General features: G+C 35.8%; 2 protein-coding genes across 2 annotated transcripts; both read left to right on the forward strand.

Moving 5' to 3' along the window:
• The first annotated feature begins 1,997 nt into the window (after nt 1-1,997).
• LOC138337981 (uncharacterized) lies at nt 1,998-4,490 on the forward strand. The gene is made up of 4 exons (XM_069288429.1): nt 1,998-2,341; nt 2,493-3,857; nt 4,091-4,229; nt 4,311-4,490. The coding sequence occupies exons 1-4, from the start codon at nt 1,998-2,000 to the stop codon at nt 4,488-4,490; spliced, it is 2,028 nt and encodes a 675-aa protein (XP_069144530.1).
• Nucleotides 4,491-14,813: 10,323 nt separating this feature from the next.
• Nucleotides 14,814-25,669, forward strand: LOC101258086 (protein WVD2-like 5). Its single transcript, XM_004244976.5, has 9 exons — nt 14,814-15,198; nt 15,759-16,047; nt 16,125-16,391; nt 16,518-16,570; nt 16,772-16,843; nt 16,978-17,074; nt 17,162-17,233; nt 17,335-17,445; nt 24,695-25,669. Exons 2-9 carry the CDS (start codon nt 15,793-15,795, stop codon nt 25,148-25,150), a joined length of 1,383 nt encoding a protein of 460 aa, XP_004245024.1. The 5' UTR covers nt 14,814-15,198; nt 15,759-15,792; the 3' UTR covers nt 25,151-25,669.
• The last annotated feature ends 1,188 nt before the right edge of the window (nt 25,670-26,857 follow it).

Consider the following 26,857-nt stretch of genomic DNA (forward strand, 5'->3'; position numbering starts at 1 on the left):
CTACGCAAGTTCTGATTCATGGACCAAACATGATATGTAGGCAACCCAGGGGATTCGATCCAAATTATTATTTTTCTTTTTTCTTTCTTCTCTCTCTAAAAAATGATAATCATAATGATAATAAATAAATAAATAAACAAGTAAATAAATAAATAAATAATAAAATAATAAAAACTAATGAAGAGAAGAATGCCTAGGTAAGCGGGGATGAAACATAAGGTCCTCCATATTAGAAGTATGTATGTGGATGCAATGTGCATAATTTCTCAACACTAATCGGTTTGTTACTTCATTCAGAGAGAGAGAGAGAGAGAGAGAGACAGAGAGAGAGAGAAAGAGAGAGAAATAAAGAGAGACATACTAGATTTAAGGTAGTTGGTTTGTGGTTAAACTGTCATCACATCCTTACAACACAAGATCGAAAGGGAAACAGAAAATGGCCCCAAAAGACGGAAATGAATCGGACAATGATGAGATCCAAAACCAGATGACTTCACAAGAAACAGGGACAATAGAAGAGATGAGGGCGTTAAAAAAACAAATGGCAGAGATGTACGAGGCTTGGATGAGTGGACAACCTCCACAGTCTTCAAATCGAGACTATTTTAATACAAATATGTCTCCCCCTATCCAGGTGTCGACAAACGATCCGATATATCCCCCTGGATTCGGCCCCTATGCTAACATATACAATGTCGCTGGAACTTCTATGGTGCGCCCTTCGAATACGCCTGTGATAAGTAATCCACTCTTTGTGTCGACTGCCCCGATTAACAGCGTCCCACAACCAAGATGGTGCCCAAATCCAACAGCGATCCTCTACCCAAAGTTTGGCGTGATCACAGTTACACTCTTGAAGAGGCCATTAAAATTCCAAGCTCTCATCCCCACATTATCAATATAGTTCCGCTGTCGAAATTGAGAAGATGGTCAAGAATAAGGAACATGAAGAAATGACTAAGAAAATGAAGAGTTTGGAACAGAGTATAAGAGATATGCAAGGACTAGGAGGCCACAAAGGCATCTTGTTCAGTGACTCGTGTATGTTTCCTCACGTCCATTTGCCTGCTGGTTTTAAAACTCCAAAGTTTGAGAAATACGATGGTCACGAAGACCCCATAGCTCATCTAAAGAGATATTGCAACCAATTGAGGGGTGCAGAGGGCAAAGAAGAGTTACTTATGGCCTATTTTGGGGAAAGCTTAGTAGGGATTGCATTTGAATGGTTCATAGATCAGGATATCACCAATTGGCACACATGGGATGATTTGGCTCAATGTTTTGTACAACATTTCCAATATAATATCGACATTGTGCCAGATCGCTCCTCATTATCCAACACGAGGAAAAAGACCACAGAAAATTTTCGTGAATATGCTATCAGATGGAGGGAACAAGCTGCTAGGGTTAAACCACCGATGAAGGAGTCAGAGATGATTGACGTTTTTCTCTAGGCGAAAGAACCTGATTACTTTCACTATCTGCTTTCTGCCGTCGGGAAGACATTTGCTGAAGTTATTAAGGTAGGGGAAATGGTGGAAAATGGCATCAAGTCTGGAAAGATTGTAAGTCAAGCTGCCCTAAAAGCCACAACGCAAGTGCTTCAAAATGGTTCTGGAAATATTGGAGGGAAGAAGAGAATGGAGGATGTGGCCACTATTGTATCAGCACCTAGGACTCATGTCCAAGATAATTCCCCACAACACTATTTTCCTTCCCAAGCTCCACAATATTCTATCCCATACACTCTATATCATGTTTTTAATGCACAACCAATTGCATCCCCTTCTTATCCACAATGGCGTGCACCAACTCCACAAAATCATCCACCACCCCCATAAGTTCATCAAAATACTGCTAGAATTCCTTTCCGTCCTGGACCACAATACAAAAAGGGAAATAGCGTTAAAGATGAGTTCACTCCTATTGGGGAGTCGTATGCTAGCTTGTTCCAAAAATTAGGGACGTTGAATGTTTTGAGTCCTATTGAGAGAAAGATGTCAAATCCTCCCCCGAGAAATTTGGATTATTATCAACATTGTGCATATTGTTCTAATGCCCCAGGGCACAACATAGAGAGATGTTGGTATTTGCAAAAGGCCATTCAGGATTTGATCGATTCTAATCGAACTATAGTTGAAAGTCCGAATGGACCCAACATCAATCAAAATCCATTGCCGAGGCATACTGAAACAAACATGCTAGAAATGATGAAGGGTCATGAAGATTTTGCATCTCCGTATAAGCCAATCCTTAAGGTTGGAACTGGCATTGAGAAGTTAGCAAATGTTGTTGATTTAACAAAAATGATGCTCTTAGGGGCGGAAAGTAGGTTAGAAAAGTGAGTCCATTAAACACGCCCATCTTAACTGTTAAAGGAGCCCTTGAAGATGTTTGGGAAAGCCCGAGTAAGGGAAAATTGTTTGTCCCAAAAGGCCAAACAAGCCTATATTGATCGAGCAATGGGCCCATATTCCTCCTGTGATTATCAGGCCAGTATCCCAGCTCCCAACGACTAACCCCAAAGTTGTTCCTTCGAATTATGAGCCTACTGTCGTGACATACAAGGGAAAAGAAATTGATGAAGAAATAGATGAAGTAGGAGGAATAACCCGTTCAGGAAGATGTTATGTCCCGATGGAATTAAAGAAGACAAAAAATGACCGAATACAAATAAAGAGTCCGGTCACTAAAGGAGAGGCAGAGGAACTCCTAAGGAAGATGAAACTATCAGACTACTCCGTGGTGGAACAATTAAGAAAAACTCCAGCCCAAATCTCTTTGTTGTCTTTGCTAATACATTTTGATGAACATCGTAAGGCTGTAATGAAAATTTTGAATGAAGCACATGTTCCTAGTAAAGTTACAGTGAGTCAGTTAGAGAAGATTTATGGGAGAATATTTGAGGTAAACCGCATCACCTTTTCAGATGATGAACTACCCAAAGAAGGTACAGGACATAACCAAGGCCTACATATCACTGTAAAGTGTGAGCTTTCATATGTCACTCGAGTTCTAATTGATGGAGGATCTGGAGCAAATATTTGTCCTTTATCAACTCTACAGAAATTGAATGTTAGTGCTGAAAGGGTCCGACCCAACAATGTATGTGTTAGAGCTTTTGATGGGTCAAAAACAGATTTCATTGGTGAGATAGAGCTCGTACTAACCATAGGGCCTGTGGATTTCGATGTGAATTTTCAAGTGTTGGATATCAATGCGTCCTACAATCTATTATTAGGGAGGCCATGGGTGCATAGGGCTGGAGCAGTTCCCTCAATGTTGCATCAAATGATTAAGTTTGAATACGACCGACAAGAGGTGATTGTTCATGGTGAGGGGGATTTGTCAATCTACAAAGACTCTTCCTCCCCTTTTATCAAGGCGAATAATGAGAATGAGGCACTGGTTTATCAAGCTTTTGAGGTAGTGGTTATTGAGCATGTCCACGAGGGGAGTGTCATTTCAAAACCAAATATGTCCATCGCGTCTGTAATGGTGGTGAATGAATTGCTGAAATGTGGGTTTGAGCCGAGTAAAGGCTTAGGAATTTGCTTACAAGAGAGAGCTTATCCAGTGAATCTACGAAAGAGAATCGGTGCTTTTGGCTTAGGCTACCAACCTAGAGTCGAGAACAAAATGAAGGCAAAGAAGAAGAAGAGAGATGTATGGTCACTTACCAAGCCTATACAACCAATCTACAAATCTTTCATCAAAGCCCGCGCAACAGAATCTTATCAATCATCTTTTCTAGATCCAGTGATGAAAGTAAGCAAAGAAATGAGCAACTTTTTTCAAGATTTATTTGTCGAGGTTGATATGGTGGAACTCGGAAAAGGCACTAGCGACAGGGATGTGTAATTCATTGGTCCTGATGTCAACCTAAAAAATTTGGAGGACACCCGTCTTCCCGTTAAAGACGAGTCTTGGTAGTCTGTCTTGTTTTTTCTTTTATTGTCCGATTCATTCAAGGATTGTAATTTGGATTTTATCTTGTCGTTTTATTTCGAACTCTCTATTTCCCTTTTCAATAGGATGTAATTGCATCTTTATTTAAGTCTAACATATTTGTTTGTTTTCTTTTATACAGTTCTTTCTATGCCGATTCTAGTGATATGACATGCATGCAGAATTTTTCGCCAGATCTTAATATCCAATCTAATCTTCGACCTAATATTGAAATAATAAGTCAAGAAATCGAATATGATGAAGACAGAGTATTTGAAGAAGTAAGGAGGTATTTCAATCATTTTGAAAATAAGTCTAATCCAAACATGAGTGAAACTAAGACGATAAATTTGGGGGATTAGGAAATTATTAAGGAGACTAAGATAAGTGTACACGTTCGACATCAAAAGGACGATATAATCCAGGCCCTGTTTGATTACAAAGATGTTTTTGCATCATCTTATGATGACATGCTTGGATTAAGCACTGACATGGTTGTTCACAAGTTGCCAATTGATCCTAATTTTCCTTCGATAAAGTAGAAGTTGAGAAAACCCAAAATCGACATGAGTGTAATAATTAAAGAGGAGATCAGAAAACAACTTGAGGCCAAAGTCATTCAAGTCTCTCAATATCCTTCTTGGTTAGCCAATATCGTACCCGTCCCTAAGAAAGATGGCAAAGTTTGAATGTGTGTTGATTATCGTGATTTGAATAACGCAAGTCCAAAACATGATTTTCCTTTGCCTAAGATCCATATTTTATTGGATAATTGTGCTAAACATGAGGTTGCATCTTTTGTGGATTGTTATGCGGGCTACCATCAGATTATTATGGATGATGAAGATGCAGAAAAAACATTTTTATCACTCCATGGGGTACATATTGTTATCGTTTTATGCCTTTTGGATTAAAAAATGCAGGGGCAACTTATATGAGAGCAATGACCACCATGTTTCACGATATGATGCATAGAGAAATCGAAGTTTATATGGATGATGTTATCATTAAATCTAAAAAATAGTCAAATCATGTGAAAAACTTAAGGATATTCTTCGAAAGGCTCCGCAAGTATAATCTCAAGCTTAATCCTGCAAAATGTGTATTTGGAGTACCATCGGGGAAGCTTTTGTGGTTTATAGTCAGTCGAAGAGGTATCGAGTTGAATCCTTCAAAAATAAAAGCAATTCAAGAATTGCCACCTCCAAAGAACAAAACTGAGGTTATGAGCCTTCTAAGAAGGTTAAACTACATCAGCAAATTCATTGCTCAACTCACAACAACTTGTGAGCCTATCTTTAAGTTGTTGAAAAAGAATGTCACAGTCGAGTGGACCGAAGAATGTCGAGAAGCTTTTGAAAGAATTAAGAATTACCTATCGAATCCCCCTATGTTGGTTCCTCCGGAGCCGGGAAGACCTTTGATATTGTATATGTCAGTAATGGATAATTCTTTTGGTTGTGTACTGGGTCAGCATGATGACACTGGGAAGAAAGAGCGGTCCATTTATTACCTCAACAAGAACTTTACCGTTTACGAAGCGAAGTACACCCTTCTTGAAAGAACGTGTTGTGCCCTAACTTGGGTAGCACAGAAGTTGAAACATTATCTTTCATCTTACACTACTTATCTCATCTCTCATATGGATCCGTTGAAATATATTTTTCAAAAGCCCATGCCCACAGGCAGGCTTGCGAAATAGCAAATATTGCTCACAGAGTTTGACATTATCTATATAACGCAGACCGCAATAAAAGCTCAAGCACTGGCAAATCATTTGGCAGAGAACCCTATTGATGAAGAATATGAACCACTTAAAACCTATTTTCCAGATGAAGAGATATCTTGTATCGATGAAGTTATTCACGATAACAATCAAGGTTGGAAGTTATTCTTTGATGGTGCATCTAATAGGAAAGGAGTTGGAATAGGAGTTGTTCTTCTGTCTGAATCTGGGGAGTATTAACCTATATCAGCCCAACTTAGATTCTATTGTACTAATAATATGTCTGAGTATGAAGCGTGCATTTTGGGTCTGAGGTTAGCTGTTGACATGGGTATCCAAGAATTGTTAGTGTTAGGAGACTCGGACTTACTAGTTTATCAAATCAAGGAGAATGGAAAACTCGAGACCCAAAGCTCATACCATATCAACATTGTTTACAAGGTCTTTGTCAACAATTCGTGTCGATAAAGTTTAGACACATTCCCAGAGTGCACAATGAGATTGCAGATGCATTGGCCACTTTATCTTCGATGCTTCAACAACCTGATGGTGCTCATATCGACCCTTTATACATACAAATTCGTGATCAACATGCTTATTGCAACATGATTGAGGAGGAATTTGATGGTAAGCCTTGGTTTCATGATATCAAAACATATCTTCAGTCTGGAGAATGTCCGTCGGATGTAACCAGTAATCAAAAAAGGACTATTCGACGACTAGCAAGGGGTTTTTTCTTAAGCGGAGACATATTGTACAAGAAGACACCCGATTTAGGTCTATTAAGGTGTGTAAATGCTCAAGAGTCTTCCACAATCATGATTGAAGTACACTCAGGAGCTTGTGGACCTCATCTGAATGGATATGTTCTAGCCAAGAAGATGCTTCGAGCAGGATATTATTGGCTCACCATGGAGCGGGATTCCATACGATTTGTTCGTAAATGTCATAAATGTCAAATACATGGTGATTTGATTCATTCTCCCCTTTCTGAGTTGCATGCAATGTCTTCTCCATGGCCTTTCGTGGCATGGGGAATGGATGTGATTGGACCGATAAGACCAAAAGCATCGAATGGTCACAGGTTCATCTTGGTAGCCATTGATTATTTTACAAAATGGGTGGAAGCAGTAACTTTAAAGTCAGTGACTAAGAAGGTCATGGTGGATTTCATCCATTTCAACATTATTTGTCGGTTTGGTATTCCAAAGGTGATTATAACTGATAACGCCGAAAATCTCAACAGCCACTTAATGCAAGAGGTATGCTACCGATTTAAGATTGAGCATCGAAATTCGACTCCGTATCGCCCAAAGGCAAACGGGGCTGTAGAAGCTGCTAACAAAAATATAAAAAAGATGCTTCTTAAGATGGTGCAAAGTTCTCGACAATGGCATGAAAAGTTACCTTTTGCTTTGTTGGGTTATCGCACTATAGTTCATACGTCAATGGGCGCTACCCCATATTCACTGGTATACGGGACTGAGGCAGTAATACTTGCAGAGATTGAGATCCCATCTTTACGAATTATTGTGGAGGCTGAAATTGATGATGATGAGTGGATCAAAACTTGGTTAGAGCAATTAAGTTTGATTGGTGAGAAGCGTCTGACATCAGTATGTCATGGACAATTATATTAGAAAAGAATGGCAGGGGCATACAACAAAAAGGTGCGTCCTAGACATTTTGAAAATGGTCCATTAGTGTTGAGACGCATTTTGCCACATCATGCCGAAACCAAAGGCAAATTTTCTCCAAATTGGAGAGGACCATTCGTTGTTAAAAGTGTATTACCCAATGGTGCTCTTTACTTAGCAGATATAGAAGGCAAAGTGACAGAAATGGTCGACATTGTTGATGCTGTGAAAAGATATTACATATCATTTTAGTTTCGACATTAGAACCCCTTATGTTTGGGCTCGACATTTCAAAGGTTGATTCAATGGAATCTCTTGGTTATGCTGTTTCCTTGACTTTTAAAAAAAATTGTCTGAACTACGTTCGACCTGATTCTTGTTTCTGCAAGATACGTAGACAACCCTAATGTTGGGTTCGGTTCAACCAAATACATATCCAAAAATTCATATTGAAGTATACTGGGGCAAAAGTCGTTTGTTTATTCATTTGGTCTCTCATCTCAAAGCTCAAAATCAACCCCATCATCTAAAGCCAATAAAAAAAAGTCTTTGCATCAACCCTTGATATTTCGAGAGTAAGTTGGTTAACGGTAGGTAAAAATCCTGAATGGGCACCATAAGACAAATGTGAGTAAAAAGAAATAAAAAAGAGAGTCTTATTGGTGAAAACCCTAAGCGGACACCGTAAGGCGAAAAGGAGTTGAATATAAGAAGGTCTTATTGGTGAAAATTCTGACATGCACCATAAGGCGGTCGTGAGCTGGAGGAATTAACATGATAGAGTTTTAGCGGCAAAGACCTTCGTGAATATTACAAAGTGTATAAGGGTTCCAAATTATTTATGGCTTCATTAAGTGTCGGGATTCCACATCAAGATTGAATGATCAATAATGGTTGATGAATAGATTGGATAGCCAAGTCTGGAAATCAATTCAAATTGCATGGCATGATCGGTAGACTCGGCTCTCACACTCAGATAAGTTTTTCTTTCTTCTTCTTACTAAAAAAAAGAGTCTTCATCGAATCTTTTCTTTTATTCTCATATAGTTCGTAATTTTCTTATACTTTCGTCACTTTTTTTTGTATGTATTTGAGTCAAGTCTTTGTCAAAAACTAGGAAAGAATTTCAAGACTCACTGCCAAGTCTCTAAATGGTACTAGGCGAAGCATCAGACTATTGAGTTATAATCTGTCTTCAAGTGTTGAACTCGAAAATTCTCTGATTCTATGAAGGCTAAACAATGAGTGTTTTGAGATAAAAACATTGGATTTAGGTCCCAAAATAAGCAAACTTGGATGAAAGTATAATCAATCAATAAGAAGTATTGACCGTTGGAAACAACCAAAGCGTCACAAGTGTTTGAGCCACCCTTGTTTAAAGAATGGAACCACAAATCAACCACCACATTTTCAAACTCACGAATTTTCTTTGTTGAAGCAGGGACACAAGTTGTTTCAGGATTGAGGATTCGAGGAACCTAGATGTTCGACATAGTCTGCAGCGAGCGAAATGGAAACCCTACAATAAAGAATTGTGGAATATTATATGAAAGTTGGATAATATATATCAATATAACAATTACTTGAATGTTGGAATATTTATTTTATTTATTATTATTATTATTATTATTATATTATATTATATTATTATTATTAGTAGTAGTAGTAGTAGGAGTAGTAGTAGGAGTAGTAGTAGTAGTAGTATTATTTCTCCTTGAAGGAACTGCCAAATAATGAAGATAACATTCACAATGTTTCGTTGGTATTATTAGTTTGTTGAAAATTTTATTAGCCGGAACTTCTTGGATAATGGGATTAGTCGGACCCTCCTGGATAATGGGATTAGCAGAACCCTCCTGGATAAGGGGACTAGCAGGACCCTCTTGGATAATGGGAGTAGCAGGATCCTCCTGGATAATGGGAGTAGCAGGACCCTCCTGGATAATTGGAATAGCAGGACCCTCTTGAATAATGGGATTAGCAGGACCCTCCTGGATAATGGGACTAGTAGGACCCTCCTGGATAATGTCACTAGCAGGACCCTCCTGGATAATGTGATTAGCAGGACCCTTCTAGATAATGGGACTAGCAGGACCCTCCTAAATAATGGGATTAGATTACTTTCTCATAGGATTAACACTTCCTAGTCTAGATTTTTAGTTTTATTTTCTCCTAAAATAAACACTACCTAGTCGGAGTTTATGTTTTATATTTATATTTGCTAATAACTCACAAAAATTTTTCCACTGAAAACTGGGGCAAAAATTTTATTTATTTTTTGTTTGTGGTGGTTCTCAGGTTTTCTCAAGCGAGACATGGATTTGAAATTCAAGAACAAAGTTTCAATTTTTTGTAGAATAATCAAATCCGTGATTGTTAGAATTAGATTCTTCTATGCATGTAGCAACCTCACTTCCACACATCTTTTACTAGTCAACTTTTGATCAAGAAAACACACATTCATTCAAGAGCATTTTTCAAGTTGTCATTTTGAAGAATGTCAAAAGTTCCGTCTAAGTGGCAAGTTCAGCCTCCATTCCAATTCTAAGTTAAGATATTCACTCAAAAATCAAGGTGATATCTTAAAGTCAAAATTCAAGTGAAGATTCAAGAAAAGCTGCGTGGATAGAAGTTTGTACATTTGTTTTTCTTTTGACTTATAGTTTTCAATTTTTACGTAAGAATAAGAGCCGCGATCTGGAGCCTCGATGGAACCTCACTTAAATTCCAACTCATCACTTTATCTCCTCGAACTACATGTGGCCTGATTCCCTTATCACCCAGGATATGTAGGATGTCCAGAACAAGGACTCGGTCGCACAAATTTTAGTTTTTCAAATAAGAGTTCAGTCAAAACTTGTCACTTTGTCTACTTCTTTGTCTGAAAACTCTTTATAATTCCAGTCAAAGAGGGGCAAACTGTGGACACGTAATTTTTGACCGAATTTAAAGTTTAACACCAATTTTTAGAGCATAAATAATTTTATCAATCTAAAGTAAATATATTTTGACTTTTTTTATTATTTTCATTAACTTTATTTAAAAGATATAAGAATAAACAACATAAATATAAATTTTATTAGATAAGTTTATTTTGATTGTTAAAAAAAAAGATATATATACACACACACACACATATATATATATACACACACACACACACACAAAAGAACCACTCCCACACACCCCACGACCCCATGACCCCACTCCCCTACTCCTCACTCACACTACACCAACCTGCACACACGTACACACATTTACTACACATATACACAAACACACACGGAAGAGAGGAGAAGATCAGAGAACAAAAATAGAAAGAGGAGAGCGAAAATAAAATAGCAAACCAGAAAGAGCAAAAAGAAAACAAAAAGGGAAAGGAAAAAAAAAGAAAACAACAAAGATAACTTTTTATTTTTCTTTCTCTGAAGAACACCCGCACTAAAAAAAATAGTGGAGTTCGAGGTTTCAAGTTCGTGGTTCCTAAACTCTTTCTCTTCGTGAAATAGTTTCCACAAGAGTTAATACTTAATTTTATTTTGTATTAGTTTATGTCATGATAATGCGAAAGTGGATTGCTATATATTGAAGTTGTCAAATTTCGCATGTGTTTAAACCATTAATATTTATTGATGTTATTGTATGAAGTATGTTCAAATGTTCATATCAACTTTATGTTTAGATCTTTTGTATAGTTATATTTAGTGTGAAATTATTATAACAAACCATAATTTATTTTATATTTAAATAACCCATACAGAAAAAATAAATAACAGAAAAAGAAGTATAAAAATAATATAAAAACAACATGCAATTGAAGAAGAAAGAATTTTTTTTGAAAGTTTCTTTGTCCAAAAAAAAAATTAAGTTAAATAATAAAAAAATAAATAAAACCTTGAAAGTATAAAAAAATAATAATAACAATAAATAATAATAATAGCACACGCGCGCGTGCACACACACACGCACACGCACACGCACACGCAGATATATATATATATATATATATATATAGAGAGAGAGAGAGAGAGAGAGAGACAGAGAGACAGAGAGACAGAGAGAGAGAGAGAGAGATTATTAAAGATCGCTGCATAATTCTACGTAATATTTTTAAAATGATTTTTTACATAATTTTTCTAACCATCGGAACCTATTGCATAAATAATTCAAAACTTGTGTATTGTTGCAAGTCAAGTTTACTTGATGATGCAAAAACATATAAACTAACAATACATAAAATTTAAAATATGAGGATAAAATATTCATTTTCTATTCATATTCTTATTCTTATTTTTTTTTGGTAACTTTGATCTTCTCGTCGTGAATAAGACATGATCAAAATATTTTTTTATTGGTTAGATTAGTTTCTTAGAATAAATTGAGTGAAGGATGACTGTTATTATTTTTTGGATGGTATAAAGATACTTTTTGCTCACTTAAATAATATTATATTTGAGTCATAATTGAGAGACGATTTTAGTTTGTAAACTCAATTAATAACCTTTATGCTTTTTACAAAAAATTATTCCCTTAAAAAAACTATATAAATGATTCAAACTATCACACTAATTATTTCTTATTATGACTACCAATATAAATATAGCAATCAAGGTAATAATTATAGATAATTATTTGGTTTCTTCCTAATTGAAACGTAAGCGTTATTTTCTTTCTTTAAGTAGACTAATTTTGTGATCATTATTAAATTAATTATTAATCAGTTTTATTTTTCAACTTTTTCACCTTTTAAACATGTATAAACAAAGCATACATACCCATATATAGGAATTAGGATATTCTTTACCAAAATTAATTACCTCTTCTCCTGAAATTATTTCACTTTCCTTGTATTACGTTTCTATAAGAAAATATAGGAATTAATATATTAGTTATTGAATTTAAAAGGTAAGTTTATATAGGAATTAATATATTGGTTATTGAATTTAAAAGGTAAGTTTTTTTGTAAATTAATAAATGCAAAAATTTGAAAAGCCAATATATTTAATGGCATGTTATCATACGGAATATTATGCTTAGCAATGACTTCATATTTGAACATATGTATATATAATAAACATTGCAATGACAAATAATTTATGAAAATTGAAGTTTTGTAATGCAAGTTCTAATTATTTTTGACATTTTGTCAACAATTAGAAGTAAAAATACATTTTACTATCTTTCAAATTTTCGATTTTTTGAGTTGAATCTTGAAATTTTGTAGCGAAAACATTTTTTTGAGAGTTGAACTTAAAGAAAATAAAAAAAATAATGATCAAATGCCTCATTTAATAACTTATGACTGGATTGGCACAAGAGAGATATTAATTTGCAAAGAAATGAAAGATATAGATATTTAATTTTTAAATTATTTTTTACCTTATGATATAGATTAATTATTTTCTAACAAAAATATATAAAACTTAAATACTAAACAAATTTAGCTAAAACTTGAAATTTGAAATATTTAGTCATTAGTATGACACTACAATATATATATATATATATATATATATATATATATATATATATATATATATATATATATATATTAAGTAGTTAATTATTCTATAAAACTATTTAGTAAATTTAATAAATTATTATAACCGCGATGTAACGACCTGTTTAGTCGTTTTGAGCAGCAGACATCAATTCTGGAAAAACTGGCAGAAGCGATGGACCCCACGACGGACCGTCATGGGCACGACGGACCGTCGCAGGGTCTCGTTTCAAAACACTTAGAAAATCTGAAATTGGGTACTGAAAATCGACTCTCTGAACTTCGTAACGAAATGGCAGGACGGACCGTCACAGACCCTTCAGAGAAATTGAGTCTCTGAAATTTGTGACGGAGCAGCAGGACGGACCGTCGCAGGCGCGACGGGCCGTCACAAACTGTGTAATTCCAGTCTGGGTTGGATTTCTTTGTACGTTTTAAGGGACGTTTTGGACTATTCCTACTTTAATTATAAAGTTAGAGGGTTAATGTTAATAAGTCTAATTACTTGGGGGTTAAAAGAGGTAACCTTAAGTTAATTAGTGGGTTATTATTGCCATCTTTATTCTTAATTATATACTAATTAGGGTAAAAGAAAGAGGGTTTGAATAAAGAAAATAGAAAGAACAAAGAGAGGGAAGGAGAATCGATAGAGAGAGACGAATGAAGAGGAAAAACACAAGGCTTTGGGAAATTCTTGCTTGATCACTAGTCTTCTGTGGAGGTAGGTTATGGTTTTTATGCTATTCGTAGTAAACTCTTAATAGCGAATGATATGTATTGGTAGTTTTGTAAATCCTTCTATATGCTTAATTGTATGCTTGCATGAATGTGATTATGTAATTGTGATATAATAAGCATGACGAAGCTATTGAATCCTAAATCTTGAAAAGAAATCCTAATCTACTTTGTTAATGATGATGCCTTGGTATAAAAGAAGGCTTGATGAACGAAAGTAGTGAGATTAGGGGATCGGGTGCCACGTTCCGGTACCAGGATAGTATATGAGGATCGGGTGCCACGTTCCGGTACCAGGATAGTATATAAGGATCGGGTGCCACGTTCCGGTACCAGGATAGTATATGAGGATCGGGTGCCACGTTCCGGTACCAGGATAGTATATGGATCGGGTGTCACGTTCCGACACCAGGATAGTATATGGATCGGGTGCCACGTTCCGGTACCAGGATAGAATATGGATCGGGTATCACGTTCCGACACCAAGATAGAATGAGGATTGGAGTGTCACGTACCGACACGAGGGGAATAAAGATAATGAATCTTGAAAGATGATAATATATTCAAATCTAATGAACCTAATTCCCAAATGAGTATGATGAGGAGGCGTGAGTCCTCATTCATGTGCTTGGTGTTGTAACCAAGGGTTATGGTAACTGTAAATGCTGCATGCTAAGGATATTAGTTGATTTTATGATATTGCTTAATATATACTGTTTTCTATTTTGAGTTGGCCGATGATACCTACTCAGTACCCGTGTTTTGTACTGACCCCTACTTTTATTGTTTTCTTCTTTGTTATTTGTGGAGTGCAGCAAACGTGCCATCGTCTTCAACTCAACCGCAACTCTAGCCAGTCTTCGTCACATCGGATCTTCAGGGTGAGCTAATGCTTCTAGCTTGGACTGGATCTTCTTCCTCATGTCTTGATGCCTTGAAGTTCCGGCATGGACTAGCTTTCACTTGTTTTAGCTTTTAGAATACTCTTAGTTTAGTAATTTAATCATAGATGTTCTTGTGATGATGACTTCCAGATTTTGGGAAATAATAGATGTTGAATTTTAGAAGTTAATGAATTGGTTTTATCTAATGAGTTTGAGTCTTCCGCATTATTTACTGTTGATATTATATTGAAATGTTAGAGTTTAGATTGGTTGGTTCACTCACATAGGAGGGTAAGTGTGGCTGCCAGTCACGACCCGGATTTGGGTCGTGACACGCCACTAAGTTGATTAGTATTAATATGTTTTCCTGCAAAAGAGTAGATAGGAAAGGTTAATTAATTTACTTTTCTCTGTCTAAATGTCCAGACATAGCTACTTCTCTCTCTTATCAGACAGTGACCTGGAATAGATTTGAATATTGCTGGCACCACAAACTTTACTAAATTCTAAAAACACCCCCAAAACCTCCCACAAAGCTGCAAAAGCCCTTCCACTGCAAAATTTTTTCATTTGAAAACAAACAAACAAACACAGAGTAGCCCTCTTCCTCAGTTCAGACCTTTTCACTTCCAATTTTCACCCCAAAAAAGAAGAAGAAGAAGAAGTGCATTTTCTGTTTATCACCGTTTTTAGGTTTCAAGATCTTTGTTTGTTAATGTTTTTTTCTCAGATCTCTTCTGGATTCAATGGAGTTGTAATCATTTTTAGGTGAGTTGATGTTTTTCAGAAGCATCTGCATTTGTTTGTATTATTTAACTGCTACTGTAGATATATCTTATGAACATTTGTGTTCTAAAGCTTAAAATTGTTCCTGGGTCGGAGATCTATTATACTTTACTCACTTTGTTGGCTTGTGCTACTTTTACTTGGCTTGATTTGGTTTTTGACTTCTTTACTTATGCTGTCTAATGCTTGCATTTTAACATTTGTTTGGACTTGAGAAGTGAACACTGAGTTTTTTTGTATGTGAACTATTTGGTGGTCGTCTAATACTAGTGGTGCAAGATTATATTTTAGAAGGTGGAAGGAAAAAATATACTATATTTTATATTTGAAATCTGAACTTTGATAGTTTATGGTTTAGCTGTGATTTTTTTGATCCTTGGTGTTTTAATATCTACATTGTGTTTGATGGTTGTTTTCTCATGTAGTATGTGACATAATTTACCTACTACAATGAAGAAAAGAGACTGTTTTGTACTACTTAATTATACTTTAAGTCTCCCCATTCTATAACATCATGCATATCTTGTGCTTGTGGTTTCTAGAATTGGGGATTGCTAGTTTGCATCTTTCGAGAGCATGATGGAGATTGACAATAACATATCTGTTTCCGTAAATGGGTCGAGCTGTGGAAATGGAATTCATCAACTTCCAGAAGTAGTTGCTGCCAAACTAGATGATGTTCCTAACGGAGGTTTCAGTGTTCAAGGATTAGAAAGAAGCTTTCAGAGTGCTGTGATGGTGAATGATAGTGAAACGGTTGGTTCCACTGTGCACGAGGTCACACACGAATCAACCACGACTATAGAAAACAATCCCTGTGCCAGTTCTGAGGTAAGGGAGTTTGTTGCTGGTTTATTAATTTGATTGAGTCTCTTTTACGCCACAATTAACAGTTTTTTCTTCTCTAGGGACATGAAGCCAAAGAATCTCGAGAGTCTAAGAACTCCAAGCAGTCCAAAGCTCCAGGAAAAGGCAAAAATACTGTATCCATTGGTGTAAAGAAAACCAAAGATGCATCAACTGGTTCTGTTGTTTTAAATGGTTCCCTAGCCTCACAGCAACGCTCTAAACAGACTTCTTCCCTTGGTGTAAAGAGTAAATCATTTAACGACAGAAAAACTGCTGATAACAATTTGAAACCCCCCGTAGCACGTATAAATGTCAGTCATGCTAAGGTAAAGGTGCTTATCGTCATTCTTGTTGTAGACAAATACAGCTTAGAGCACAATAGTCTCTTTAGTTTGTTAGTTTATGTGCTTCTGTGTTGTTGCTCATTATTACTAATGTCTATCTTCTTGCAGCAATCTGGCCAACCTGATGCAACATCACCTTCTCCAAATGCTGACAGCCTTAGGTATGTACTGTTTCCTCTACTAGTTGTTCCACCATCTGTTGCATTCAGCTGTATGGCATTTAAACCAAGAATATTCTGAGAGATCCTAATCCCTCTTTAGCCTTTGTGTCTGAGTTTCTTTAAGTTTTCTTTTGTGCTCTTTACGCAATGTAAGATATCTTATCTCCACGATGGCTTGTGAACTATAATTTTCATCTCCAGGGAGAAAACAAACCCGATATCTTTGAAGAAAGCTGCCCCAAATAATGCTGATGGAAATGCAGAATCACCTTTGTATCCTATATATGCTGATCTTTCTCAACTGTTTCCTCTACTCTTTGCTTTCCTCTGTACTAGAGATATTTTTTTTCTTGGATGCATTTGTCCGAAAGGATGAAATTTCCAGTTTATCCTTAATCACTTTAAAGGAGTCCTGCTGCAGATGCCAAGTCTCGCAAAGTAGGTGCTCTTCCAACCTACAATATGAGTTTCAAGTGCGATGAGAGGGCTGAGAAAAGGAGAGAGGTTTGGTCTTTCCTCGCATTGGCTGTTAGTTTCCATTGTAATCCTCCTTGAAACTTGATACAGTTCGTTTCTGTTTCATTTGAATAGTTTTACTCTAAGCTTGAGGAAAAAATCCATGCGAAGGAAGTCGAGAAGAGTAATTTGCAAGCCAAGACTAAGGCATGGTGACTGTTGTGCTTCTATCATTTCATGATGTAGAAAGCTGGTAACGGCATTGCCTTTTAAGACATTCATCTGTGCTCTTTGTATTTGTCAATCAGGAAACTCAGGAAGCTGAGATCAAAATGTTAAGAAAGAGCTTAAAGTTCAAAGCTACCCCCATGCCAAGCTTTTATCAGGAACCCCCTCCTCCCCAGGTGGAGTTGAAGAAGGTAATATTTTCTCTCTTTTATACGTCACGAAACTCAGCAGTAATTCATGTTCTATGACTAAAACACCTATTATAAAAAAAAGAAAAAGAAAAAGAAATTACATTCTAGGCTTTTTATTTCTTTGCATTCCTTTTCTTCCAAATAGATAGTATCCTAAATAGTTTCTTAGACTTAAGGTTTCTATAATACTACTTGTTTTAGGCTCTGTATACTTGATGTATCTGGATTTCATGATTGGTCTGCCAAAATTTTAACCAACTTTTATGTGTGACCTTAAATGACTTAATACAAAAAATAAATGAGTAATACAAAACATAAATGAGTCATGTCATATAATTTTACTTAAATAGAAGAGAAGCAATAGTCAAGTGTGATATGTCCATTTTTGCTTTGGCTGGCATTAGTTGGATGCTCTTTTGATATAGGGTACTTTGGTACAACTCTAAACTGAAAACTGAAGCTTATACTTTTAGTTGATTTATCAACTACTTCATTGCTCACTGATTATAAATTGTTTTTGAAGATTGTCTCTAACTTGAAATTTCGGAGCATTTTTAGTTGCTTCCAATTTATTAGTCAGATTTCTGTTATCCGATGCGCATAATTTCTAATCATTAACTTTTTCATTTATAAGTTCAAAATAACAATATGAAAAAATCATTACTGCTTAAAACAACCAGATGATGGCATGTCAAACTATTTATCATCTGAAAATGTTACTTCAGAAAAATCAGCAATGTGGATAGGGGACTTTACTAATATACTCCATTGATATTGACAATGAACATCAATAATAGTGGAAACATTCTTTAAATATCAACCTGCAATTCACTAAATGAAAATGGTGTTCTTTTTCATAGTTTGTTAGACTGTTAAATCAATGTCAAAACATTTAATTTATTTTAATACTAGTAGTTCAGAAAGAAATCAATTGCTGGTATATGTTCCAGTTATGTTCTATGTTGCTCTAACACGAGTGTGGGTATCAGTTATGGGTTTGGATCTAGAGGTCGGATTCATCATTAGATTTATTTTAAGATTGGGGAATATGGATCTGATTATGGATATCAGAGCGGATATGGGTCCTGGATATCATTAAAAAAATATATAGGAGTAATATATAATTATATATGACAATTAGTTATTTAAGATTGTTGAAAAATAACTTATTGTTTAATTAATAAAGTGATCTAAATCCATTATTGTTACTTAAATTAAATGAAAAAATGTCTTACATAATTATAAATTGCTATACATGTACTCCCTCCATCCTAATTTATGTGGAACTGTTTGACTAGACACAAAGTTTAAGAAAGTAAAGAAGGTTTTTAAAATTTGTGGTCTAAAACAAATCTTAAACATTTGTGCCTATAAGTCATTTCATTAAGGGTAAATAAGAATTTTAAAGTTTAAGTCGTTTCTATTATAGGAATATGACATTCTTTTTAATAGACTAAAGAGGAAAGTGTGCCACGTAAATTGGGACGGAGAAGATTATAATTATTATATTATTACTCTGAAAATTCAGTTAAGGTGACATTTTGCATAATGTATGTATTGGGTATTAATTAATCATAAGAATGTTTCAAATGTAAATGCTAATGCAAAGTCGACCATATGTTAGAAAATGTGATAATTAATTGAAGGTAGGTGGCAGTGTCAATCATAAGTAATAAAGACAATAAAAAAGAGATGTTAGGGAAGTAATGAAAAAAACAAGTGAAAAATTGAACTTTGATATTAATATCAAAGAAACTTGGAAAATATTACAAGTAGGGAGCAATCCAAGTCTTCTTATGGAGAAAGAGAGAGATGAGAGTGTTTCTTGGAAGATGAGATGTGTTTTAAGAATGGAGAGGGAGGCTATTTATAGACAAAAATTGCTATAGTTAAAATTCTACAATAGGCTGCCGTAATGCTACAGTATCACTCTAAATAATTTTAGCCCATGGTTGCTAATGTCATGCATGACATCGACTTTGATAATGCTTTGGTGATAGCATTATGATGCCAATTTGGTTGAAAATTGATGCAAAGACTGGTCTTCTATATCTTCAAACTCAGATTTTTCTGACGCCTGCTTTTGATTGCCCAGGAGCTTAACTCAGAGTCGTTGAAGAATTTTTTACCTTTGTTGGATGAAATCCCTTTTATTTGAGTTGGCTCACTGTGTAGTTGCAATTGATTTTTGTTGTAAGTATGAAACTTGCACTACATCTATTGGGGTCAGATGTCCAGGATTGCGTCGGAACCATTTATCCACTTTTGACATATAGGCCTCCCAGGGGTTCCAACTATTGTACCATTTACAAGACCTTGGAGGAGTGGCCATGTTAGTCCTTATGTCCTGGTTTGTGGAAAACGAAATTTTGAAAATATATCCACGGGATATGAAAACTATGTGAAAATTACAAGAGTACAGAAAATTGATGTTCATTAAAAAATCTTTGATAAAACTATTTATATCTCGCACAGAGGGAGTAATGATCTCACTTTTGTGACCCTATACAAGCCACCATTGATTTTAAAAACAATGAGAGAATTCAGGGGCTAGTTGCTTCCCTCATACGAGAAACTAGGAATGTTTGCCAATGTCATTTTGGAAGGTGAACACATTCATCCACACTCTTTGTTAATCAAAATAATTGTAATATTAGGATTCGAAAGGTTGGGAAATTCTTTTATACTTGGCTAGGTGCATGCCCCATTCCGTAGGTGAGATTATTTTATTTATCCACATTGTGGTATGAGTAACATATGTTTGTGTTTGCTTGTCTTTATGGGGTTTAAACATGCAAGACTGGGTCTTTGTGAGGATAAATTCATAAAACTTGTGTGTGCATGCAGGAGTGTTTTTTTTTTTTTGGATAAAATTGGCTAAAGGGCTAATTATTCTCTTAACTACCTTTTGGGGGGTTTAGAGTGCCAAAATTTAGGTTCATTTTATATTAGTGGGTACATTGCCATTTTTAAAGCAAGTTGGTTTATCAGAGGAGGATCCTTTGTTGGAAATTGGCTACTGTATTGGTGAAGAATTGTTTTGTTTGGTACTGAACATGCTGTGCCACTGTTTTGTGAAAGATTAAATGAATAATTATTAGGCCATAAAGAATCATTTTATTTGATTCTTATGAATGAAAAATATCATGAAATTTCTATAGTTGCTCTTTTTGAAAGAGAATTGGTTCATGCTTGTAATTAGGATATTATACTAGGTAATTCAATTGAAGTCACACACTCACTTTTGCTACTGTAGATGTGTTTCTTTCAGTTGGATCTAAAATTTAATACTGGAAAGATATCAATGTTGATTATTTTAGTTTTCCAATTATCTATCAGCTGTAGTCGTCGCATCAACTCCCTCAAGATTAGATGTCATTGAACCAGGTCAATGATATGGTTATGTGTCTAATTTCTCATATATAAGTTGTCTTTGATCTTTAAGAAAATATTCATGCCTTATATCTCTAACTATTTGGATGACCTCCTCAAGGTATAATTTATCCACAATCTGTTTTCTCACTTTCTGGCATGGAGCATCTATATGATGAATCAATTGCAACAAATCATTTCTCATTTTGCTTTCTGGCACACGATTATAAGTAATTGGATGAAGGGCATTCTATATTGGGAAAAAATGACAAGTAAATTTCAAAAGAATGTGTTAGTTGCATATATGCACATAAGGAGGTGTCTTTTATTATTATGGCTTTCTATATTACCTGTTTTCCTGTTTTTCCATCTGAGACTTAGTTCTTGATTATCACGTGCATTATGTTTATTTTGTTTAGGGGTTCTATCTTTATTTAAATTTAGATCATTGGTTTTATCCAGAGATTTGTTTCCAGTCAACATGGAATGAAATGAACCAAGGAAAGGTTCTTTAAGTTTGCCGTTTCATTGTTCTGATTGCTTTTATAGTCCATTTTTGAAATGCTATAGTTTCTTAATGGCAACAGTTCTCCTGCACTCTTCATATTTCTAAAATTTCATGATACTACACTCTTCTTAATTCTGATTTCCACTATACTACTAGGTTTGACTTGTATCTTTGTGAACACTAAACCTTTAGCAAAATCACAGTATACTTCCATTTTGTGACAATTAAGCATAAATGCATTCAACTTAGTTTTAAGCGTGGTATGTCTACAAAAGAATTCATGAAATATCAAATGGTTAAGTTGGGTAGCTTGGTAATGTTGGAAATTCTCCAGTAGACTAGAAGTGTCTCGCTCCTTTCGCTACCTTAATGTTAATATTGACATAGTAATAACAATCATGTGCTGACCCTATCTTAATTCCTGGTGGATTTCTTTTTTCTTTCTTACCCCATTTATCTTGTATTATAAGGTACACAGCTCAATGGTCTTAACTTGTTAAAGTTCACCATTCACTTTTCTAATTCTCCGAGTGTCTGAGTAAAGTGGGTGTGCCTATGTTATGATGCAATCATAGACCATTTGTCTAGTACCTACTAGAAAAATATCAGCAATTATTCAAATGTGAGGATACAAAACTTAAAGGAAATTTGCACATATTGATCATAACTTATGACTCTAGTATCTACTAGAAAAAGAAAAGGATCCTCTTTCGGTCTTTCTGATCTTCTTAGCATGTCCTAAACATGATGAAGCTATAAACTGATTACCCTCACCCTGGCCCTAAAGAATCAGCTTTTTTTTTTATGACAATGGAAACCTGCAGCCGCTAACCTTTGGGTGCGCACTGGGTAAAAGCCCTGCTCCTATGTAATAGCTTGCAAACCACATAGGAGAGGTAACCGCACTAGGCAAGCCTGGTGTGACGAGCTCTACCCAGAAGGCGAACCCCTTACTTCCACTGGCAAGGGGTTTCGAACTTGAGACCTCCAACATGGAAGTCCCAAGCCCAAACTACTGGGCCACCCCGAAGGGTTCTAAAGAATCAGCTTTATCCAAGGTCAACAATACAGTATGATAAAATGGGTTGAGGTGAATTATCAAGAAGGCAATCATTCCATCAATAACTAGTTTAAAATGGGGTCATGCAACGATGTAGAGCATCCTTAGTTTTTGAAATCATAGGCCCCTGGGATCATTTAACTTTGATGATACTAGGATGCAAATGCTCTTTGTAAATTCTTATGTAGCACTGTCTATCTGTAGATCAAGTATGGCTCGTTGATTACTCAATTAGTAGCTTGAATATCTAACAGAACCCCAGAAATTTAGGAATATTAGAAGGTTTGGAGTCGGTGAATTTTCTCTGAGATACGCTGATACCCAAACAATCAGATAAATTATGCAAGAGTATTGAAGTTACCTTTGCTACATGAACTACTCATTTGCTGATGTACCCATGTCTAATGGCTATGACATGGATGTGTGTATAATTCTTTTTGTAGATCCTTACAACATAGCCAGTAAATCCCACAAGTTCTGAGGAAGATGATATATACGTAGTCTTACCCCTACCTCGTGAGGGTAGAGAAGCTATTTTCCATAGACCCTCGGCCCTCGAGTCAAGTCAAGAACGAAAAAGCAAGAAGAAAAAAAAATACATTAGAGAATACCAGTACCACCAACAAATAATATGATAGCCGAAGAAACAGAAACAACAGGTAATAATACGTAGTATAAGAAAGCAGGAGGAAAAAAAATACTACAACCACTGATAAGGGAAACTAAACTGCACGACTGCCTACTAACCTTCTACCCTAATTCTTGTTATTCAATATCCTCCTATCTAGGGTCATATTCTCGGTAAGCTGCAAGTGTTTCAGATCCTGTATAATCACCTCTACGCAATACATTTTTTGGCCTACAGGCTACATCTACCTCTACTCAGACCCATCATAGTCGACCTCACACTGGGGCATCCGGGCATCTCCTGTTTGCATGTCCTCCTTTTCAGCATCATATCCCTCATCTTGTTCACCATGGAGGCCACTTCCACTTTGTCCTGAATATCTTCGTTCTTAATCCTTTCTAGCCTAATATGGCCACACATCCATCTCATCATCCTCATTTCCGCCCCATACAACATAGCTTTATAAAACTAACCTTCAAGAATTGGTGGCACATTCTTATCACACTCCTATCTAGCCTAGTATGGCCACACATACATCTCATCATCCTCATTTCCGCCCCATACAACATAGCTGGTCTAGCATTCACTTTATAAAACTTACCATTACGAATTGGTGGCACATTCTTATCACACAAAGACACTGGATGTGAGCCTCCATTTCATCCACCCTGCTCCAATATGATGTGTGACATCCTCTCAATCTCACCATCTTTTGGATTATAGACTCAAAATATTTGAAGCTATCTCTCCTAGGCAATGACCTGAGTATCAATCCTCATTTCTTCCTCATTTGCCTCGTGGGTAATGTACTGAACTTGCACATGTTTGTCCCACTCAGTCTGAATCTCTCCTAAGTATCTATCCTCATTTCCACATCTGACTTGTGTGTGACGTCATTGAACTTGCACCCGTCTTAGTCCTGCTCAATCTGAATCCTTTAGACTCCAGGATCTATCTCCAAACTTCCAAGTTTTACCTTATCATCAACCCCTTGGGTGTCTCGTCAATTAATACTGTCATCTACAAATAGCATATCCCATGACACCTCTCCTTGGATATGTTGCGTCAGTACATTCATCACCAAGGCAAATAAAAATGGACCAAGCACTGATCCATGGTGCAACCCCATCACAACTGGAACATAACTGCACCTGATACTTAGCTATACCGAATTCTATATCAGAAAGGATGTTGCTTCTGCCTTTTCTTTTCCTTCAAATTACCAGACTTGATAGTGTAAAGACAGCTTAGCAACACTGAAAAGAAATATCATTATCATCACAAGAAGGCTATTTATCTGCTCATATATGAAGATGTGGCATGAGTGTTAGGTTTGATTTGTTTAATGCAGAAAATTCGTAATTCCAGTTCCTCTTGCTGTCAAATGTGCTTGTTGACAATACTTGGATATTGCCAATCCTTTTCAATTTGTATTTACCTGAACCTGAATGTTCTGGTCATTGTTGAATACACCATGGTCTGGCTTCTTTTTACTGCACGTAAAATTCACCTAAATGAGCTCATGTCAGACTCTTAGCTATTGCTATGTCTTAATAGAACTCTAATGCTGATCTTGCTGGTTTGTTCTAACTTCTTATTCATTTCCAGTTCTGTCTGTTTTACTTTTGACTTAGACACGACATTTGATTTTCTGGTTATGCTTCACTATTTAATGATGTAGATACCAACAACAAGAGCTAAATCCCCCAAGCTTGGCCGGAGAAAGAGCTCCCCCACCAAAGAGGCAGACCATACTTCCATGCACACAAGTAGGTTGAGCTTGGATAAAAATGTATCTCAAAATCCTGCTAAAGGACATCCTCCAGAAAATGTCAAGAAGCCTACACGGAGATCTCTTCCAAAGCTGCCATCTCAAAAAATCAACTTATTAAGTAATACAAAAAAGCCTTCCCCCATCAAAACGAGCATATCCCAGGAAACAAATGAAGCTGCATCTAACAACATGAGTGCAGTTGCTTCTCAACCAAACAACGTATCTGAGCAAACAAATGAAATCGTAACATTTGTTCAAAAGCATGACGCTACATCTGTCGTTGAAACAAGCCAGAGTAAGACTTTTGTTGAAGCTCAATCCGAGACTAATGTGGTGCAGCCACCCATTGCAGTGGAGAAGTGAAAGCAAGCACTGCAGCTATAACAGATTCATGAAGCACCTTCAATTCCTCTTTGCCTAAAATAGTGAAAAAAAACCGAACAAGACTTTTGACAAATGAGGGTATGGAAGATATTTCACCAAACAAATGATGTTTTGTCCATAGCAACAAGGTTGGTCTAGTGTTCTTTTTTCTTTCAAGATTGCTGGTTTGGTCGATTAATGTGCTGGAAGCTTCAACGCATTATAAGGTTGTCATTTGCGCCCCTTTTTTGGGGGCTAACTATGATTTATGTGGCTTCCTGTGATCCTGATGTTGGGTGATTGAAAGTTTTGAGAATCTTTTGAAGCAGCTCAAGTCGTGAATTAGTAAGAAACTTTGGTGCTCATTGGGCTTGTACTGGCTGTTGGAACTGTTCTGTTGAACATCATAGGTTTTGTTTGTTAATCTATATGTATTTGTAAAAATACATTACTCTTTATCAGGTTTGCCTCTCCATATACCTTGAAAAAAAATTCAATTAAGTGATATTTTCTTGAAAACCATATTCTATTAGGTGTAACTCTCGCAACTTTTAGTGAAAAGATTGTGACTCATTATAGCACTCTGATGTCGGATCAGTTTATGGCTACTCATTTCTAAACTTCTCTGAAATAGGATTCCAAATCCTGTTCCCCTTACCCCTAAAAAGCAGCATCACATATACAAATTCAAGTGGATGCCATGTTAGTTCGTTTATTTTAGGTACTAGGAGTTATTTTGATCTTGTTATATAGACTTATTTGTCAGTTAAAATTAGAGAATATAGAAAAATTACAATGCTACAGAAACTATTTTACCATCATTTTTCATAGATATATTGAACTGAGTTTTAGTTGGAGCTACATGGACAATCAATAGTTGACTTGGACTTGCATTTTTTTTCTTGGTTTTAAACCATTTCAGATCTGTGGATGTCTTGATTCAGTGTTGGTTGGCAAATATCAAAACCGAGCTGTTTCCAAAGTACTAATATCTCCACCCAACCAGGCCTTCTCTTAAGTTGTTTCTAAATACTTTGTAACCAACTGGCCTACTTCATTAGTTGTAACAACCTTTTTAAATGGGAACCACACTTGTTGTTGAACAAATGATCTAAGCCAAAAGAGACTTACTGAATGGTCTCTTTCAAACTAATAAAGTTGTCTTTTGGTTTGATAGGGTGTATTAAGAATATATTTTTTTAGGGGAGGACTTTCTTGATCGTCTCATTTAGGTTAAGATGTAACTGAAGTCTCTCTCGAGCCTCCCGTTGTACTAATGTATATATTCTGTTCTAGGAATAAGGTAGATTTCTTTTCTGGTATGTGGAGTTTTCTATCGTTGTTACAACATGTTGAGAGTAGTAGAGTGTATTAGTAATGCTTGTATTGATTATACTTGCATTAATTATGAAGAAATAATTTATTATGCATTATTTGGTTTGGTATATTAAAAATATATATATATTTTTTTAAAATACTTATTTACAAAGATATTCTCAAACCACAAATATGGTTGAAAAGATGTAAAAATGATTTTGAGGGACAATTGAGTCTTTCCTTAATCATATGCTAATGCATGCATTAAAACCTTTACATTACCGATACATGAAAATATATGGTATTAGTAATACATGCCTTAATACACAGTAGAGTGTTTATAGGCTAAACAATGTACTAAACAAGATACTATACTTTACACAAAGCTAA

This window comes from Solanum lycopersicum, chromosome 8, assembly GCF_036512215.1.
Source record: "Solanum lycopersicum chromosome 8, SLM_r2.1".
In the NCBI taxonomy this organism is placed as follows: Eukaryota; Viridiplantae; Streptophyta; class Magnoliopsida; order Solanales; family Solanaceae; genus Solanum; species Solanum lycopersicum.